This window comes from Musa acuminata, chromosome BXJ3-8 (assembly GCF_036884655.1).
Source record: "Musa acuminata AAA Group cultivar baxijiao chromosome BXJ3-8, Cavendish_Baxijiao_AAA, whole genome shotgun sequence".
Lineage (NCBI taxonomy): Eukaryota > Viridiplantae > Streptophyta > Magnoliopsida > Zingiberales > Musaceae > Musa > Musa acuminata.
In genome coordinates this window covers 3488300-3508296 of record NC_088356.1, presented here as the reverse complement: position 1 = coordinate 3508296, position 19997 = coordinate 3488300, and the positions used below count along the sequence as shown (strand labels likewise).

General features: G+C 39.1%; 1 protein-coding gene across 7 annotated transcripts; it reads left to right on the top strand.

Annotated features, from left to right (window-relative positions):
* The first annotated feature begins 137 nt into the window (after positions 1-137).
* LOC103993793 (uncharacterized) lies at positions 138-19887 on the top strand. Of its 7 annotated transcripts, none has more exons than XR_010499005.1 (28): positions 146-372; positions 468-1208; positions 2055-2157; positions 2238-2335; positions 2936-3064; positions 3227-3295; positions 3386-3508; positions 3591-3740; positions 3891-4022; positions 4106-4185; positions 4376-4470; positions 4571-4638; positions 10082-10177; positions 10335-10450; positions 12375-12482; positions 12607-12682; positions 14738-14874; positions 14967-15126; positions 15219-15392; positions 15473-15589; positions 16615-16770; positions 17400-17564; positions 17664-17776; positions 17993-18116; positions 18442-18537; positions 18619-18681; positions 18758-19144; positions 19273-19646. XR_010499005.1 is itself a non-coding variant. In XM_065165550.1 (28 exons), exons 1-28 carry the CDS (start codon positions 220-222, stop codon positions 18806-18808), a joined length of 3528 nt encoding a protein of 1175 aa, XP_065021622.1. In that variant the 5' UTR covers positions 146-219; the 3' UTR covers positions 18809-19887. The 7 variants fall into 7 exon arrangements, 4 of the variants coding, with proteins under 4 accessions (XP_065021622.1, XP_018685896.1, XP_065021621.1 ...); XR_010499004.1 differs by having other exon boundaries at positions 18758-19163; XM_065165550.1 differs by having other exon boundaries at positions 468-519; positions 685-1208; positions 18758-19887.
* The last annotated feature ends 110 nt before the right edge of the window (positions 19888-19997 follow it).

The window sequence follows — 19997 nt, the reverse complement described above, 5'->3', positions numbered from 1 at the left end:
ATAGTATTAAGTATTTGATGCAAAATCATTTGATCGAACGGTTAAGGTGAAAGGAGCGGTGCGATGGACGGTTAAGGAGGATTCGTACCACATCGAATGCCCGTCAGTCTCCTCGTGCCACGTTTCGTTGTCCCCGCCAAAACCTCTGTAGGGTTTTGACGTTCGCCCGAGCCGGGACGGTTTGAGACGATTGATCGAGGGGTTTAGGAAGTAGGAGTGATGGAGAGGGCGATCGAAATCCGAAGCCTCGATGGCCGATCGATCACTGTCTCGATCTCCTCCGACAGTTCCATCGGCGACTTGAAGGCTATGCTGAAGGAATCGTCGTTCCTTCCGGCGAAGAAATCCCCCCGTTTCCACCTTTTTTTCAAGGTAATTCGAGTGTCACCGGGATTCTTTCTTGTTGTTTCCATTAATTTTTCTTCTTGATTCAGTACATTCTTGAAAGATTTCTTTTTGTTTCGAAGGGTTCCAAGTTGAGCTTAGATGGTCGCGTGGACGACTATCCGGTCGAGCACGGTGAGTTTATGGTTCTTGTCCCGTTTATCAAGAAATCTGGGCAGATCCCAGTGGAAAATGGTCCACCCGTGCGTAGCCCACCTAATCGTCCTCTCGATAGCGTGCCATCACCTGCCGCGGACATGGCCTGGCGTGATATTATGAATGATCTGTCGTCTTTATCAGGCATAACTAAAGACGAGATAACTCGGAGCGGGCCTTCTAATTATCTATCCAGTAAGAAAGGGGAGACGTCAGTGGGTGAAAGGTGTAGGAAGACTTCGATGAAAAGAACATGCAAGCGAAAATTGGATGACAGTCATGTACTTCTTCGAGACCTGTTATGTTCTGATGAAAAAAATATCTTTGATCAACTGATGAGTGATAGAATTCGATGCATCGTGGAATCGGTATGCTGTTTATGTAATGCTGATTCAGGTAGTTGTTTGTTGTTTGAAGAATACTTCAGATCGACCAGTATGTCGCAGCATTGTGTATGCCCTTCCTGGCTGAAGAGAGTACTGAAGAACTTTACATTCATAAATATTCTGTGTGCTCTTTTTCAAATTCAAAAGAAATTCTTGACTTGGAAATGCATAGACGAAGCACTGAAGCAGCCTGGGACATTTGGACTGGAAAACACTTGTGGGTCAGATGTTGAAAATCTTTCGCTACTTTGTCCACTGGTAGTACTACCAATTGCTTTGTTTGTAAGTTCATTTGAGGTGGAGTGATGGTTAAATAGTTGCAAAATAGTTACATTTATGATTTCAAACCTAAAGTGTCATTCATATGTATCTTTGATGCTCTCCACATTAAACGAATTAGCATTTTACCACCATGCATGAGAAAATCTTAAGTTATTGAATGGAATGGATTCTTATTATGGAAAAATAACATAGGAACAGAAGATACTGATTCATACAACGTACGAATGAATAGGAAGTCATGTTTATAAGCTTTCATTTATTTTTTAAGGGCATTTCGGGCTACAATTACTTTGAAGCAATTAAACACTATGTAAATGCTTATTAATTATAGAAACTAGATGGGCCATTCATAAAAAGTAAAAGTGAACATGTTTGTTGATATTAGATGCCATATTCATAAGCTATAGCAAAAAGCAACAATTACAATTAAAATTGATTAACACAATCCTTCACATTCTTGAAGTTCATTTTGACATGTTGCTCTTGGCTTCTGGTATATTTTTGTCGTGACCTGGCTCGATGCGATAATCGAACCATCAATTTCTTGAGCCTGAATTACTGATGTGAAATGCAAAAGCCCAGATTGATGGGACTTCATCCATCAACCTTTATAAACCAATTCAAGTTTTTACCCAAATTCAACGTGGCAATAAATTTGGAGATGTTATAATTTTTATCTCTAATTCTTCATTTGATATATTCCTTGTTATATAAAATTGATGAACATACAATATATATTTTGGTGGGTTATATGCTTTTCATGTTGATGTGTTTGGACTTGCTTGTGTTGTATACAAATTGCATTGATGTGTAGGCTTGTTTGAAATATTACATGATCATGTCTAGGTGGTGATAACTCTTTGCGAGCAACGAAGAATTCTGAACAAGTTGGACTCTGCCATTCTCATATGCAACTCCATAAATGGTCAACATGAAGTGACAAATACATGTAGGAAAGTTATATTTGAGTTATCCTTCTTTCTATTTTGACTAGGTTCTGGCAGTTAATTGCATATCATGGATTTGCAGCTAACAAAGAAGCTTCTACTTCCTCAGTTATTCGTGCATTTGACCGAAGGAATTATAATTTCATTTCAGAGTTATGGAAAGCTATAAAGTGCTGCATGGTATGTTTAGTCTGTTTAATATTTGTTAGATTTATTGTAGGTTGATCCACTGGACATTATATATAAAGGACATTATATCCTGTGGTGCATTCTTCATTTGGCTTCTTATTACATACACTGGGAAGGGAAGATTGTAACCAGAGTAAAATAGAACATGATTCTTATATTCTGCTTTAGGGTCACCTAATTATGTTAGTAATTATAGTGCTTATTAGATATAACTGCTTTTCACAATCCTTTGCAGTTTGGCAGAAATTAAGTTCAGATAACAAATCCTCACAAGGATCAGAAATTGAGGCTTATCAACATAGATGACAAAATATCTTTTTTCATAGTTATGGTAGCACATCCGTGGCCCTGACTTAGTTTTAGATGTATTCAGATGTGGGAACATGTCCTACTCCAAAGTGATGCTTAATCTTGTAAGAGGAATGCATTTATTATCATCACAACTTTTTAAGTGGAACAGTAATCATATTTCACAGCCAGATCTTCTGCACCTCCTAATATGAGATAATTGTTGGCTTAGCTTTCAAAATTAGTAGACATCACTTGGGTTTGTCTGGAACATGCATGTGAATTGTTCTAGTACTGTTGCAGGATAGAAAACTGGCAAGCAGCATATCTCTACTGCTGCCTCTGGAAGATATTATTTTGATGAAGGACATCATTGCTCTTTCAGAAAGTAGCGACACATTGTTATTCAGGAAAAAAACATCATTATGCTCGGTGGGTTTCTCTTCATTTGCAATTATTAACTATTTTTTCTATATGAAATTGCAATCATTATATTTTTAATTGATAAATTTCTGATTAAGTGGTTCTCTTTTCATGTAATTTGTAGCTCTATATTATGTTTGATGGAAATGATTATTGTGCTCTAATCAACAGAGCACACATATTATGGAACCTGCTGAAATGGTTGAACATCTCAGGGAAGGCATTGGAAAACAAGGACAGGTTCACTCCAACACACTTTTACTTTGGGATCTGGAAGTTATATAAAATAGCACTCTAGATATCTTGATATTGAAACCTTAGCTTCAACAGATAGTACATGTGGAACAAATAGATGCCAAAGAAGCTGCATATGTCGAGCTCCCAACTGATCTAACAGAAGCTCTAAAGTTGATACTTAAAGGGCTTGGAATAACAAGGTTATACAGCCACCAGGTATTGAGTTAGGGTTGTTCTGATATTAATTAATGAAGCCCATATGTTTTAGTCGCTTTTGACCTCGTATGAAATTAATCAGGCTGAAGCTATACGTGCCTCTCTATCTGGGAAGCATGTTGTTGTGGCAACATCAACTTCCAGTGGAAAATCTCTGTGCTATAATATGCCAGTTCTTGAAGCACTGTCTAAGAACACATCATCATGTGCTCTCTACATATTTCCCACAAAGGTTGTCCCTTCTTGCCTATCAATTTTGTACTCTCTTAAAAATAACACATAACTTATTTGTTGTTCCATCATTACAAAGTCATCAACACAATTCACCTTTCAATTGTAGCTATCTTAACTCTTCTGAGAGGGTTATGGTAATTTTTTTTAGGCTTTAGCTCAAGATCAACTGAGAACTCTACTAAAAATGATAAGTGGCTTGGATATTGGCCTAGAAATTGGTGTTTATGATGGAGATACATCTAAAGAAAACCGTAAATTGATAAGAGATGGTGCTAGATTGGTATGTGGACATAGGTGCTTCTTGAAGTATTTGTCAATTATTTTGTACTTCTTTTGTAAGTTGCTTCATCATATTATATGCAGTTGATTACCAATCCGGATATGTTGCACATGTCTATCTTGCCATTTCATAGGCAATTTCAGCGGATTTTATCAAACCTCAGGTAGTTGGTTGTGGTTTTTTACTGTTTCCGTGAGCTATTATAGTTTCCTGCATATACATGCATATCATGGTCACATATGGTCTTTCTTTACGATACTATAGCTTTTCACTTCAGAATTGTTTTTGTTGTTGAAGAAAACCTTTCGTGTTATTTCATTATGGGACTTTCTTACTTCTGTTTTCTTAATTAGGTATATTGTGATTGATGAAACTCATGCATACAAAGGTGCATTTGGTTGTCACACTGCTCTCATACTAAGGAGATTGTGCAGGATTTGTTCTCATGGTACATAGCATTGAAATTTGTAGGACAGTTCTAGGTTTGGCTATATTTACTTGCTTTTTCTTATAAATGATCTTAAGAGTTGCTTTTCTAACTTGTGCAGTGTATGGCAGTGATCCATCCTTCATATTTTGTACTGCAACATCGGCAAATCCACGTGAACATGCCATGGTAGGTTAATTCAACACATATTAATGTCTTTGCCTTAGTTACTCCATATTTTATATCTTTGCAACTTGAGGAATCATGATGCAAGTTAACATAGAATAAGTCGTTAGTCCTCACTCTATACATCTGATAAAGTATTTTGGAGGTTATGTGTGATTTATGATTGCAATCTGTTTTCTGTGTCAAAACTACTTGGCACTAAAGAATAAGTTGTTAATAACTAATACTTATATATGATACTTTGTAATTAAAGCCAATTCTCTCATGTGCAGACTTGTGACCATGGAACTCAATTTCCTGAACAAATTTATACTGACCGTTTCGGCCCCTTTCTTTTAACTTATTTAGGGCAGAAACCTCTTCTTACGGTTAACAAATCCTCGACAGTCGTTCTGTCACGGGCAAACTTCTAAACGGGATGTTTGATGCAATGCTTATGTATGTTCGTGTCTTTTGGTATGTTCATGCTTTGCACAACATGTAGAGGGACGGTCAAAGGCTTAACAGTCCCATTTTAGTTGGGTTTGGTGGTCGTTTTAGGCTTGTAAATAAATGTTGTGTCATGTAAACACTTGTGAGAGATTCTCGGTCTGTAGTGGACCATTTTGACATTTTGTTGTACAACCGTTCAGAGCTTGTAAAGTCTGTTTGTAATTTGCATTGGCTATGAAGTGTTTTATGAAATGTTTGCTTGTGGATCCTGATTGAGGTGTTTTCTCTAACCCGTTTTCTCTTTTGTAGGTCCTAAGGGACTATGGGAGGTTTCGGGGTGGTTGACCTTTGCGGACAGACATGTAAGGGTGCTGCACGACTTAGGCAAAACCAGCTAAGCCTGTGACAGATGGTATCAGAGCTGGACAAGCACTCATAGAAACACTTGACATGCAAACGTAAGGGACTTAGCGGGGCTGCGTTGAGGGCAGCGAGCACGCGCGATCGTTTGAGGGAAAACGAGCATGGAGATGTAGGGAAAAGGAGTCGCTCGGAGGAGCGAGCATCTGAGATTGACATTTAATGGAATGGCTAACCCTTCGCGCAAGAGGCACCACGAGGACAAGCAAGCTTGGAAGAATGCGTAGCGCATAAAGGTTGGGATGGCTGAGTTCGAGCTACGGTTCGACGTTGACAACCATACATGATGGTGCTCAAGGCAAGCGAGGTGCTTGGTAAAGGATGAGATTATGCAAGGTGGAATGGGTTGCTCAACGACCGAAAGAGTTGTGCAAAGCTCACAGAGGTGAGGGGAATTGCTAACTCGAAGAATTCGGTACTCATGCAAGGGTTTGTATGCGGACGATGGGATATTCGTGGCCATCCCAAGGCGACCGAAACTCGGCGCCATAGAGCATTGAAACTTTCTCTTCGGCATGAGAAGGATACGTCCGTAGGAGGCTGAAGTGTGCAGTAAGTTCAGCATGTTGCTAGGCCTTGAGTGGTGCAGCGGGGGCTATATTAACGTGGAGTCGCAATCTAGCAAGTGCGTTTGCAGGAGGCAGAACAATGCACAGTTTGTTCAGCAAGTCGGAGTAGTCCAAGGGGATGGTGGTCTCCGAAACTTTCAGAGGGAAGGAAATGAAGAGAGATGTTGCTCCAACGGGATATATATCCAGGATGGATAAGTCTCGGCTTTCTAAAGGGAGAATCATGTGCAACGGACCGCACATGTTGAGGAGGAGTACCTCAAAAACAACAACTTCACGAAGCTCAATAGATCGAGCGAGTGACGAGGAGTTGTCGCATGATCTCGCTTTAGAGAATGCATTGGTGGATGTATTGCGAGATCAAGTGGGGGGAGTGACCCAAGGCAACACAAATGAAGGCACACTTGGAGTCGATATGAAGATCAGACTTAATGAAGGGTTGACCCGTAGAATGGTGGGCATGAGGACCATCATCAAGTTAATGCAAATCGAGGAGCGGAGCATCTTGGGTGTAACTTGGCGAAGTACCCAAGCCGCATGAAGGGAGCCAGCATAGGAGATGGAACATGGAGCGGAGGCACATAGCTTTCCTTGGACAAAGGTCAAGGACATGAACTCTTGCAGTGGCAAGAGCGGGATCATGTCGTTTCATGGGTCTTTCATTCTGATGGAGCGAACTCATCTTGCATGGTGCCAAAGACGAATGGAGCTTTTGGGCACATGCACTTTATCTCGGAGAAGCATTTGATGAAGGAACTAAGGCGACTCAACTTGCGGAGGTAAAGTTCGGTTCAGAAGGTCTTGGCACGGGGCAAGTGGACACGGAAGTGGGTACTCTTGAAGAATATGCTACAGTGCTGCCATTCAAGTTCCTATGAAGGAAGTGGTGTACAACGGAGATTGTGCTGGTAGGGGCAGAGGTCCAGGATCCAAACAATGGTACACCAATTTCAGCAAAGTCGGTGGACTTCGGGAGCTACTAGGCGACAGATTGTCCTAGAGTTGTGTTTCGTCTGAGTGTGACCCTAGAGCAGGTGGACAAAGGTTGATTGCCAAAGGAGTGAACAAAATCGAAGGTGGAAGAGGCCCTGTGATGTGTTGGCAGAGGCCACACATGGAGGGATCACAATCCAAGTTCATCCCATAAGGATCAGAATGCAATGGAGATATCACCAGGAGTCGACATGGTGCAGCGGATCGCGGTGGAACAGTTCGTGGCAATGCGATACACATGACTCTAGTCCCGTGAGGGACTATATCATACGGAGGTATGATCGGGAGGTATTGGAGTGAAGGTCATGGTATCGTAGAGGCGGGTCTTCTGTGCGTACATCGAATTTTGTATCGGATGAAAGCCTTGGTCATCAGCATATATGGGTTGTGTACCACCGAGGGAAATGTTCGAATGTAAGCACCAGTGAGTCCTATGGGAGGGACTTGATCATGCAGAGGTATGATCATGTAAAGGTATGATCGAAGCCTTAGTCATCAGCATATAGGGGCTGTGTACCACCGAGAGAAAAGTTCGAATGCAAGTACCAGTGAGTCTTATGAGAGGGACTTGATCATGTAGAGGTATGATCGAAGCAGCTGGAGAATTGGACTGCTCCAGAGCCCATATTTGCTTAAGGGAGCCCGGTAAGTCAAAGGACAAGGCCGAGTAAGCGAACGTTGCTACTAAGGAAGTTAAGGAGAACAAAGTCGGTGCAAACCCTACAACATGATGGTAGAGGCCATGCATGAGAGTTGCAGTATGTCTTTCCATCGACTAAGGATAACTGCTTGGAGAACACAGAAGTGTTGATGTAGGGGGTCGAAAGGGGCGAGGAAGCGACGACGAGTCCAGAGGGACGTAGCTACCCAAAATCAAGCATCGGTTAGAATGGAGGTGGACTCGAAGGAGTGCCACAGAGGCAGATCTATCGATCGTGAAGAAAAGGGATGCATATGCGAGGTGACAGATAGTAGGGTCATGGGCATGACAGTGCCATGGTACCGCAGAGGCGAGACATCCGTGAAGTTATCGATCTCTTGCTCTCATGGAGGGAGAGCGCTTGGTCGTGAAAGGGGCTGAGGAGGTGGAGCATGTAGAGGCAAACTCCAAGTACCGAGACAATGCTGAAGGGCAGAGGCCAAGGAACTTTGTAAGACCGGTGTCAACGAGCTTCTCATCAACATTGCCGAAAGTGAAGGACTTTAGGTCGTGCAAGAGTGCACGACCAAGGAACGAAGCAGGCAGTACGTGGTGCTATACCTTTGCTACTCAGTAGAGTAGGCGACAGGGTTGATGGAGAAGACTGTACAATCCTAGAGGCGACCAAAACTACAAGAGACTTGCTCTAAGTTAGGGTGAAAACTTTCTGCATTCCAGAAGTTCAATAGCATTGAGAAGATGAATCACAGTAACTAACTCAATGCAAGGAGTGCAAACACTTCAAGTACTTCAGAAGTGTGAGCAAAGAGCGGGCGAAGGCCAGTAACCAGCTCGATGCATGGAGTACAATCCTTGAGGAGGCGGGCGAAGTCAAGTAACCTTTGCCTTCTCAACCCTTAAGAGAATGAATGAAATCGAGTACCCCAATTCTCTTATCTATCCAGCAGATGGGCTCTGCAAATGTTCAAAGATCCTTCTAAGAAACCAAATGGAAGACAATAGTTGTCAAATCCTCACCAATGGTGATCAGTGCTACTGAGAATAGATTATCCGCTTCATTTCCCAAGAGAATGTTAATCGAAAGCGGAAGTGATGCGAACCTACTTGGAAGTGACAACTAAGTGAAAGGAGAGCAGCTGGGAGCCAATAGACACATTGTAGCTGAAGCAGAAGATTGAACTACTCAACAATAGCAGCGGAGAGCCAATAGACGCATTGCAGCTGAATCAAAAGATTGAAGACTCAGCAAAGGCAATGAGTTGCAATGTCGGCAAAGGCTTCGACGAGGACGTCGAAGGAACGAGTGGGGGAGAATGTCATGGACAAACTTCTAAATAGGATGTTGGATGTAATGCTTATGTATGTCCGTGTCTTTTGGTATGTTCATGCTTTGCACAACATGTAGAGGGACGGTCGAAGGCTTAACAACCATATTTTAGTTGGGTTTGTGAGAGATAGTTGATCTGTAGTGGACCATTTTGATCCTTTGTTGTGCAACCGTTCAGAGCTTGTAAAATTTGTATAATTTGCATTGGCTATGAAGTGTTTTCTGAAATGTTTGCTTATGGATCCCGAGTGAGACGCTTTCTTTTTCTTTTTATAGGTCCTAAGGAACCATAGGAGGTTTCTATTTGATCTTTATGTTTATCCATGCATGAATCTTTACTTTTTGCTATGATAGTAATGCTGCTAAGTCCCATGGAGATATCTTTTTCAAGTTCTTGGCTAAATCTTTTCTTGATTAAGACTTGTTTGAACTGTAAACGCTAATAAGACTTTGTATTTCATAATGTGTGTTATGCTACTTAAAATACATGGGGCTCAAATAAAAAGGTTGTTCCATGATTGATGCCTAAGTTCCAAATTATATCAGAAAGAATCATTTTTGGTTGGGCAGCTACATGGTGGTATATCATTATTGGTCACTTAAGCCACTAACTTGTTTACTGTATACCAAGAATCAATACAACTCTCTTAGTAACGTTGACTTGGTTCCATTCTTCAAATTATGTTGAATTGTTAGACCGGTGAAATCTTTTACCCAAACTTAAATGTGCCTATTTTCAAATGCATTGGTCATTATTCTCTTAGGCAGAGAGGAGCACCTAACTTAGTACATTTGCTCTTGAAATGGTAACTATTTACTTAAATTTGATCACTGGATTTCATTGCTAGTTGGAAGGAATTGAAATAGCCCTTTTTGATCATTAACAACAAAATTTGATGTTGCTACTTATACATATTGATCTAATAATCTGCACAAATTCTTTTTGCAAGATGACTTCATGTACCATTTCTATTGGCAGTCATTACCATTAAGAGTGTGATCATGACAATGATTCTTCATGAGAAAAATTATGTTATATATCAGGTGCTTAGCAACTTGCAGACACTAGAGCTGATTCAAAATGATGGAAGTCCTTGTGGTCCAAAGTATTTTATTTTATGGAATCCTCCGTTGAATTTGGTGAGCATGGTCACACATTTTTTAGGTTTTCTTCCAAGACAAACAATTAGAACATAATATGTTGCTTTGCTTCCCGAGTTACGATGCTCTTATCATTTAAGAACTGCAGTGATTGAGATGAACAAATTATTGCATTTTTCATTCTTGTGAATGGTAGGGGCAAAAGACATCAAGCAGAAGTACCATTAAAAAACCTGTTAAGAGAGAAAAGGCATCAAGCAGGAGGAACAATAAGCAACCTGTTCAGTCTTCTATAGAATCGAGACGTTCAAGGTAGAAATTTTTTCTCTTTTGCAGTCTTTTGGTTTATCATGGTTTTGTGTGTGTAAAGCTGATAACCAATTCCTAGGCAAGGGAAGTATAGATAGGAGAGATATCAATCTGAAACACTAAATAATATTAAGTAATTGAAAAGATTCACCATAGTAATTGAAGTAAAAGTTCCTGCAAACATGGAGCAGTTCTCCAAAATTCCCTGGCTCTGGAAAGTCTAGAAGAAAACAAAATGAGAAAATGTATTATGTTCATCTTGCAGACATCAACAAGACAATGAGCATATGGAACACACAAATTTGTACTTTTCTTGGTTGATTAATCTTACATATTTCTTGGGAAGAGTAAATTGAGTAGATTCTGGCCCAGTATACAATCATGCAAACTCTAAAAGCAAAAGAGTTATCAAAATAATTGTATGTATGACTAGTAAGTTTATCCATTATCAACATGAAAAGATCAATGCAAATCCTTAGGGTAATCTTATGCTAATAGGAAACTCACTAGACACACTCTCTATAATTCTAACACTAGTAATTATATTATCATACATATCCTTAATAGTTATGAACATGAATATAATTAGTGGATATATCTTTTTTTTTAAATTCACCTTTATAAATTTTTAGGAACTCAATCATAGGCTTTCTCTAAGTCAATAAAAATCATATGCAAATCTTTCTTTTTATCTCTATATTTCTCATTAATTGGCTTAATAAATAAATAGTTTTTATGGTTGATCTTCTAAGCATAAAACTAAATTGATTTTTATAAGACCAAATTGTCCTTCATTACTAAATAACTAATGGAAGTAAATTGCAAGAATTAAAATGTAATATTAAACAGAAATAATTTGAGAATACAAATAACTTTAAGGCAAGGACTATTTAGTAAATATGCTAAGAAGAAAGGATCATATGTGAATAACCATATCTTATTATGACCAAGTTTTAAAAAGGGAAGTTTTTTATGTACAATAAGTAGAATGTCTTTGTTGGTCTTTATTGGGAGACTTGTTTAGGTGCAACTAGTATCCACCATCCTTTGACATTCTCCCAACGTTAGAGTATCCTTCTAACTCCAATTATATCAGCCCAAAATTAAATTCTACAGCAAGAGCATGTGTCTCTGTACATGAATATTTTACAATCATATTGTTCTTTTTGATATCCATAAATGATTATACAGCTGCACTATTTGTGATATATTATACCCAAATGATATGTTTGTAAAACTGTGGGTGGAATTAAAGTTCCACGGGTGCTATTAAATGGTTTAGCACGGTAGGGAATGGGAATAATGATTTTTTGATAAAGTTCCACCATCAAACCTAGGCGTATAATGATTTTTTGATAAAAACTAGGGCCACCTGTTAATTATCCTATCTTTATTTACTGGTAGGCCTTGCAATTTGAATTGGATTTTAAAGCTGTAAGTCAAGGTTCCTTGTCTCACAAAATTACTTTGTTGTGGACACATGTTGCACATAGCATCTTATATATCCAAGCTTTATCTGAACAATTAATGATCTGGAACATGTCAGGATCTCCATGTTCCAACTCGTTCTAGATTTTAGGTGAAGTCACAGCCTTTACCTAAATATTTACCTTATATGGATGTTCAGCATTGCCTTTGTGGGTTGACATAATGATACAGCTGATGAGGAAGACTCTATTCACTATCTCATTATACCAGCGGGTGCTGTCTAAGTTACACTGAGAACAGTTATCATTTGATAAGAAAGTAATCATAAACTAAAGATGTCTCTTACATTTTCTAGAGGTGGTAGATACCATCTGTATGCCACTGTGCTGATGCAATATAATTCTATAACTTAGTGAACCAGCATCCAGTTATCATTTTACAGAAACATGTAGGTGCATTTTATCATAGTAAAGGCTTGTTCTAATGGTGAATTATTTAGTCCCATTCTTGAGGTATCTTATCTCCTTGCGGAAATGGTTCAACATGGGCTACGCTGCATTGCTTTTTGTAAGACTCGGAAACTGAGTGAATTAGTTCTCTCTTACACGTAAGTCACCCATTACATGTATTTTAAATAATTCACTTTAATAAATTCATAATGGCATATGATGTTTTGCCCCTTTTTTGTCTTGATTTCACATCAGATGTGCTAACTTTTGTCACTTACATAGGCGTGAAATACTTCAGGCAACTGCAAAGGATCTGGCTAATTCAATATATGTCTATCGTGCTGGCTACTCTCCTCAGGTTTTTTATCAAAGTCATTTTATTACTGCACATGTGTTGGGAGTCTATTTATGATTAACTTAATAGTTAGTGCCTTCCTCTCTTTTTGCTAAAGTTAATGGGTCACCTTTAATTAGTTGAAAATTCATGTTTACCACACCAAACTTGAATTCTTCAATTTTTTTTATGTATGTATAATCTTTCAAAGTGGACTCTAATATATGTCGCTTCTTATGGTATATATGCTGACTCTAAATGAATATTATAGGCTTGATTCATTTATGTTTACCTAACCAAAGCTGTTAGGATGTAATTTTGTTGTCTCATGTCTGCAAGTTATAATGCTCCATGACATTCAATGGTGCTTCAGAAAGTCTGCAAGCAATTTGTTGCAGATTTAACTGTGGCTCAATCATGATACTATGCAGAAATCCTTTTCTGAGAAGTTTCTTTTTAGCAGTCAATGATGTAGATCATTCTTGGCGACAATAATCCAGGCTTACTTGAAAACATTACTCCTGCTCAAGGTCCGCAATACCATACCGTACCGGAGTTTCGACCTGGGCTTGGTACCGGTATGGTACGGTATACCGAGCGGTACACCCAGGTGTACCGAGCAGTATATTCAGGCGTGCCGAGCACTGTAGTACTGCTGCAGTGCTACAGTGTCTGCTACAGTGTCGGACCGGTAACAAGCGGTCCGCATACCGGAAGCCTGTCGGACCGGTACGTACCGCCCGTACCGGGCGGTACAGTCCGGTACTGCAGACCATGCTCCTGCTTTTGTTGTCTGTACTCTATCTTCTTTATATGTATGCAAATTAAGCATACAAAATGCAGACAAATAAAATATATGTTTCTTGAAATAGCATGTTTTTGGATGAGAAAAATCAATTAGAAGAAATGTATGAGTTAATAATGGTTCAGAAACATCAAAACTAATTGCATTTTGATGTTTTAATGTTTTTGAATGTCTAATATCAATTATTTTGATGTTCAAACTTCAAAGTAAAGTTATGTTTAACATCACATACATGATGTTCTCTTTTAGGACATGCTTCTTGTTTTCAGATCGATGCATTGGTAAGATGTCATGTTGAGCAACCCCCTTTGGGGTGGACCCATAAGGAGCCTCTAAGAGAGGGGTCACCTTTGGTTCTTTTATTATGCCTTTATTCACTAATTTTCCAACCAAAATGGGTCTAAATATGATGTTATCATGAAGAAATGATTGCATTTGTTATAATGAGTTGTAGCAACATTGGAGGGAAATATGTTAGATACAATAAAATGTAGTGACTGAAATTAGAGGTAAGGAATTCATTTTCATCCGGATTGGTCGGTACCGATCAGTATTTATTGATCTTGGCATGAACCATTACGTGGATCCAACCCATTTCAACGGTCCGGCCATATAAAATAAAAACCGTATGCCTCCTCACGGTCCAACCCTCATCACAAGCGTGAGCCTCGACGTGTGGAGTCAGCTACCACCTACCTCCTTGTCGCCCACTGCACTCTGTTGATCGTGTATGCTTCTTCCTTCTCTCCTCTTCTTTCTTCTACTTCCTCCTTCCTACTCTTCTTCCACCATCTCTGCTTCCTTCCTCTTCCTCCTTCGTTTTCTTTCTGCACCTCCTTCTCTTCTTCCTTCCTCTTCCTCTTCTCCATTGCTTCTTCTTCCTTCCTTCCTTTGTTGTTCTTCTTTTTCCTCATCAGTATGTACCGGTGTACCATACACCAGTACTGACAAAATGTACCGGTCCTACCAGAGGTCTGGTATGAAATTGCGATCCTTGATTAGAGGTACTGTGAGAATTGAAGATCTCAATGAATAACTCCACACAGCAGATGGCCCTTTGATTACTTGAGGAATTTGCCTTGCTAAATTTCATGGAAAAGGCTGACTGACTCTGAACAGTTTGGAAATTTAGGCTTATCTTCCTTACTGCATAGTGTCAATCAAATTACAACTGATGCTCTGTGCCTGTCTTCCAAGATGTCATCTCTGCAATTGCATCTCTTAAATTAAACTTTACCATGTTTCATTGGGTGGTTGAATTAATGTTAGAGCAGGAAAGGAGAAGAATAGAGACCGATCTTTTTGAGGGGAAAATCCTGGGTGTTGCAGCAACCAATGCACTTGAGCTTGGGATCGATATAGGGCATATTGATGCAACTTTACATCTTGGCTTTCCTGGTAGCGTTGCTAGGTAGACATATTAACATTTTCTCATACATAATTTATCAATTCTTGGTTGCATATGGTTTTTATCACTAGTGATATGTTGTTCCCCCTCTGTAGCTTGTGGCAGCAAGCTGGGAGATCTGGCAGAAGAGCGAGGCCATCACTGGCAGTTTATGTTGCATTTGAGGGGCCTTTGGATCAGTATTTCATGAAGTTCCCTCAGAAGCTCTTTGGGAGCCCAATCGAGCACTGCCAAGTTGATGCAAATAACCAGAAGGTTTTTAGCTTGACTGCTTTTTTCTTAGAGAAATAAGTTCTGAATCTATATGGACATGTATCTATGTCATTTTTCCTGCCATGCATTTTTAGGTGCTAGAACAACATATTGCCTGTGCTGCTTCTGAACTACCATTGTGTCTGCAATATGATGAAAATTACTTTGGTTCTGGTCTTGGTTGTGCAATTGTTGCTCTAAAGAACAAGGGGTATTTAGGTACTGATCCGTGTGTTTCTCCAAAGTTATGGAATTATATCGGACCTGAAGTAAGTTTTCTACACGAGAATATCATCCACTACTTGTGATTACCATTATAGCCTTGTACATTTATTGTTTCTCTCTCCAGAAAAGTCCTTCGCATGCAGTTAGTATACGGGCAGTTGAAACTAACAAATACAAAGTGATGGAGAAAATAAGTAATGAAGTGCTCGAGGAAATTGAAGAAAGCACAGCCTTCTTCCAGGTAGTTTCTGGTTGCTGCTTAATAAAGCTAACGGATAATTTGTTGGCAGTGCATCCTATTTCTTGTCAATATATTGCTTTCTGAAACCTCGCATGCTATTCTTCTTGTTTAATGTTTTGATCATGCCTCATCAATTCTTCTTTAAGGACTAAAAACTTTTTATGTTACTCTGTGTTAAATATGTACTAAGGGATAGTTGTGCTCTAGTTTTGCTTATCCTGGAGGAGGCCTCATAACTTCAGGGGTTCCTAACTTTTGCCGATTGGCACAAGATACAGTTATATGCATAGGTCTGTTATTCACAAAAGTAATCCTTGGTATCCCAACTGTACCGGTCAGCACAGGATGGAGTTCCATGCTGACTGTGCCCACATGTGCACACATGACCTTCATGTGTCTCGAATGGACACAGCATGGAATCAAAACACTGGAATTTCTTGGTTCTTAATTTATGGAATTCTTTTTATGGTGAAATGTGTTTCTGCAAATCTTTATACATAGGCTCCAGTTGGCTGATCTTTTTGCTCCTTTCTGAAATATAACTATGTCCCAACTTGTTAAACATTTTCAAGTCCTATTGTTGATGAAAATATATGCCTAGCTAGTAGGTTTTGGAACTGTCGACTCTAAAATATATATATTTTTATCATCTCTTTTCTAACTGTAGTAGTCTGGAACAGATCTTTGTAGTCTTATTCTTTATAGGGTGTAGAAATTCTGGTAACCACTCAGCTAATTTGTCAATATGTTCTTGTAAACTATGTTATATTATGAGGAGAGTGTATGCATGAACTAAATTCTAGTCAATGAACCAGATAGCTATTGGATAATCTTGCCTGCTTATGGTGTCCTGGATAGCTGTTCTATGTTTGATACTAAGGTGAAGAAATGCCATGTCTATGTCTCTCTCTTCCATCTTTTTGTTTTTATTATGTGATATTGTGATGCATAGTATGTGTGATACTTGTATTCTTTTGTAGCAGAAAGTCAGTAACCATTTCTTGTCAAATCATCTTTTTATATAGGTATATGAGGGTGCTGTCTACATGAATCAAGGCAATACATATTTGGTGAAAGATTTAGATTTATCAGCAAAAGTTGGCTTCTGTCAGAAAGCTGATTTAAACTATTATACCAAGACTCGAGATTACACAGACATCCATGTTTCTGGAGGTGACCTTGTATGTTACTGACCCTTTGAAGTGCATTCTATTGATAGTGTTTGCTATAATTGTACAATACTTATCTGACCAGATAAGTGATATGCAATTCAAGAACTTCCAAGATGGTTTGATGTGCTAACTTTAGTTGACAAGATAATTGTATAATATTTGTAAAGAACTTTTTCCTTCTTTTACTTGATTGTTATTAAGATTGGAATTAACTGCCAAGTACTTTAGATTTCCTTTTAGTTATGCTACAGTTTTATGAAAAATGTTATTGATAGTCTTTTTACATATTAGATATAATAAAGCTGCTCTAACAGTTTGACTAACCAATAAAATTTTTGAGTTGCCTACTGCCTAGGTCTCAAGAGTAGTCTCGTGTGGATGTTTGTTTTAATGACAACTCCTTGAATCTTTTTGTCTCCGTTCGGTTTATATTCGAATATTCTTCTCCCTTTTTATATTGTTCATTTTTCCATGGATTGCAACTCACAAGAATTGGGTTGAAACTTGTCCATACATCTATCTACTTGAACAGGTTATTAAAACATAGGCATGTTTCGAGTATTGTGAGATGCAGTATCTCTGCTTCACTTTTGAGCATATCATGACTTCAAGCTAATTCTGATGTACTTCTTCCACAGGCCTATCCGCTGGTGAAGGAATCTGGTTATGTAAAGACAACTGCCCGAACAAATGCTTGCAAAGTTACTACCAAATGGTTTGGTTTTTATCGGATATCGAGAACTAGTAACCAGATACTTGATACAGTTGATCTTAATCTACCTACATTTTCCTACGAATCACAGGTTTGCTAATGTGTGTTTTAATTCTTATTTTACTCTTACAACCATTTTCACCTTTCTTTTGACTATTCCGGTGATTCTTTTATGTGGAATGAATACCAGGCAGCTTGGATACGTGTTCCTCAGTCAATAAAGACTATTTTGGAGGCAGAGAATCTCCCTTTTCGTTCAGGCTTGCATGCAGCCTCCCATGCACTTCTGAATGTCGTGCCCTTGTAAATTTTCACACTCATGACGTCCCACGAGCTTCATATTTTCTTTTGTTACTTTTGTCACAGAGAAATCTTTCTTCTAATGTTTTTGGTCATTGCAATGATTTAGGAACTTTCAGTCAGCGAATTTCTTTTCATGCATATTTCATTGTGAGGCATCTTTTAGACAAGGTCTCTACTTACAGTACAACACAAATGACTGTCTATCTTATCTTCTAGGTATATCATGTGCAATGCTACCGACTTGGCTACAGAATGTGTGAATCCCCATGAAACACGTGCTTTTGCCGAACGAATTTTGTTGTATGATCGACATCCTGGTGGTATTGGTATTGCAGCACAGGTAAATGCATCTGACCTAGTAACTAACTTTTGATTGCCTGGTCAACTTTCGTGCAAATTTTGCTCGAGTGTCAATAATATAAATGCCTGGGAATTATCATTCCAATCACAAGGACATAGAGATGCCCCATGCAACTTAATGTCCTTCAGTTTTCATGGAAAAAGCTCACAAACATACAATAAAAAATGCACTAAAAAGGAATGTGAGGAATGACAAAAAGATAGCTCGAGATATGATATAGGTATCTGGATGAGGCTTGCAGATGTGTCTCATCTCATATTATGGTGCATACACACATAATTTGTGACTTTGGGTAATATATCAGGTTCAGTTACTGTTTAGAGAACTCCTCACTGCTGCATTGGAACTAATTTCAACATGCGGTTGCACGTCTACTTCTGGTTGTCCGAACTGTATTCAAGTGAGCACTGATTTTTGTGTTGCAGTCCTTTTTTTCCCTTGCAAAAAATTTAATGTATTTACGAAGACTATATTGCTGCAGGTGCTTTCATGTGGTGAGTACAATGAAGTTATACACAAGGATGCTGCGGTTTTGATTCTCAAGGTATGTGCTTTCCGATTCGTTTACAATTTACAATATATATACATTTGCAATTTGTCTAAGAGGTTCATACATGCAGAGCGTCATCAAAGCTGAGACAGCATACTTTGAAGGCGGACAAGTTTCTTAGTCTTTTTTTCCTTTTGGAAACATCAGGAGCAATTTAGACGTGTCTTCGGTAATAATTTTAGAGAGAGATCCAATGCAGAATGTGACGGCAACACACAATCAGGGACTTGGATATTTAGAGTTGCATGCTAATGCTGATAACAGAGGATCTCCACATGATCTCCAGCAAAATGGAGGTTCCTGTTGATAAGTCTGTTACCTGATTAATGATCTCGACGCAGGAGGGAGGCTTAATGTTTGGCATAAGCAGCACTCCCTACTTAACGATCCCGACAAAGTGAACTTCTGCAGTGTTTTTTTTTTCTAAATCAAAATCAATCATCCTGGACAATTTCTGGTGTGTGAATCAGTTCAAAGTGAGAGATTGTCAAATCTGTGATTTGTCATTCTAAAGTTGCCACCATCTTAAAAGCCGCAAGAAGCTTCTTCAGTGACATGATTCGGCATTTCAAATTGTCATTGCAGGTTTTCTGGTGTGGATTTGCGCCCCTACAGCACCCATTCTGGCTCGTAGTGTAAGTGCTGCTGCTCCACCCGTTCTGGCTCGTAGTGCAAGTGCTGCTGCTCCAGGAACACAACTATCGATCCATCAATCAAAAGAAAGTTTCTCCGGTGCTGATTCTGTACCCGATGAACTTTTCCCACTTCAAAACGGCATGATGGCTCGGAAGCAATCAATCAGGTTGGTGTTTAGTGCTTTCCCAACCAATGAAGTGGTGGTGGCCATGAAAGAAGTTACCGTGCTGGCATGAACTTGTTATGAACCCTGGAGTGAGGAAACCTGTAGGCATAGTGTAGCACTCACTTAATAGTCAAACAGCAGACTTATTTGGGGTTGAGTTGATGACCATAGGATCTGTTCATTCCTTCGTCTTCCTCTATTTTTTCTCTCTCCTCTCCTACAATTATTCCTAATCTATCTCATCTTATTGGAATCAGGTAGAAACATGTAGAAAGTGTTGTGAATAGGCAACAACAGCCTTGTTTTTAGTGGGATGCAGACACAAAAGTCTCAGTGCTCTGCACTTGTTTTTAGAGGCAGACATGTTCCATCAAATAATAGAGAAGGTTGTTGATGAAGTTTCTTCTGTTGGCTTCCACTTTCTTGATGAAGCCGAGCATTCCAAGGAGATGCCATTCTTCTCTGGCCATCTCTTTTGACTGTGCTTCATGATGTAATGCTAAATGGC

What these genes read in the sequence shown, in the direction of transcription:
- LOC103993793 (XM_018830351.2), top strand. Translation starts at nt 220, where the DNA reads ATGGAGAGGGCGATCGAAATCCGAAGCCTCGATGGCCGATCGATCACT. An exon ending in TCTACATATTTCCCACAAAG is followed by an intron (nt 3,741 to 3,890) that starts GTTGTCCCTTCT and finishes AATTTTTTTTAG; the next exon opens with GCTTTAGCTCAAGATCAACT. An exon ending in ATAGAATCGAGACGTTCAAG is followed by an intron (nt 10,451 to 12,374) that starts GTAGAAATTTTT and finishes TGAATTATTTAG; the next exon opens with TCCCATTCTTGAGGTATCTT.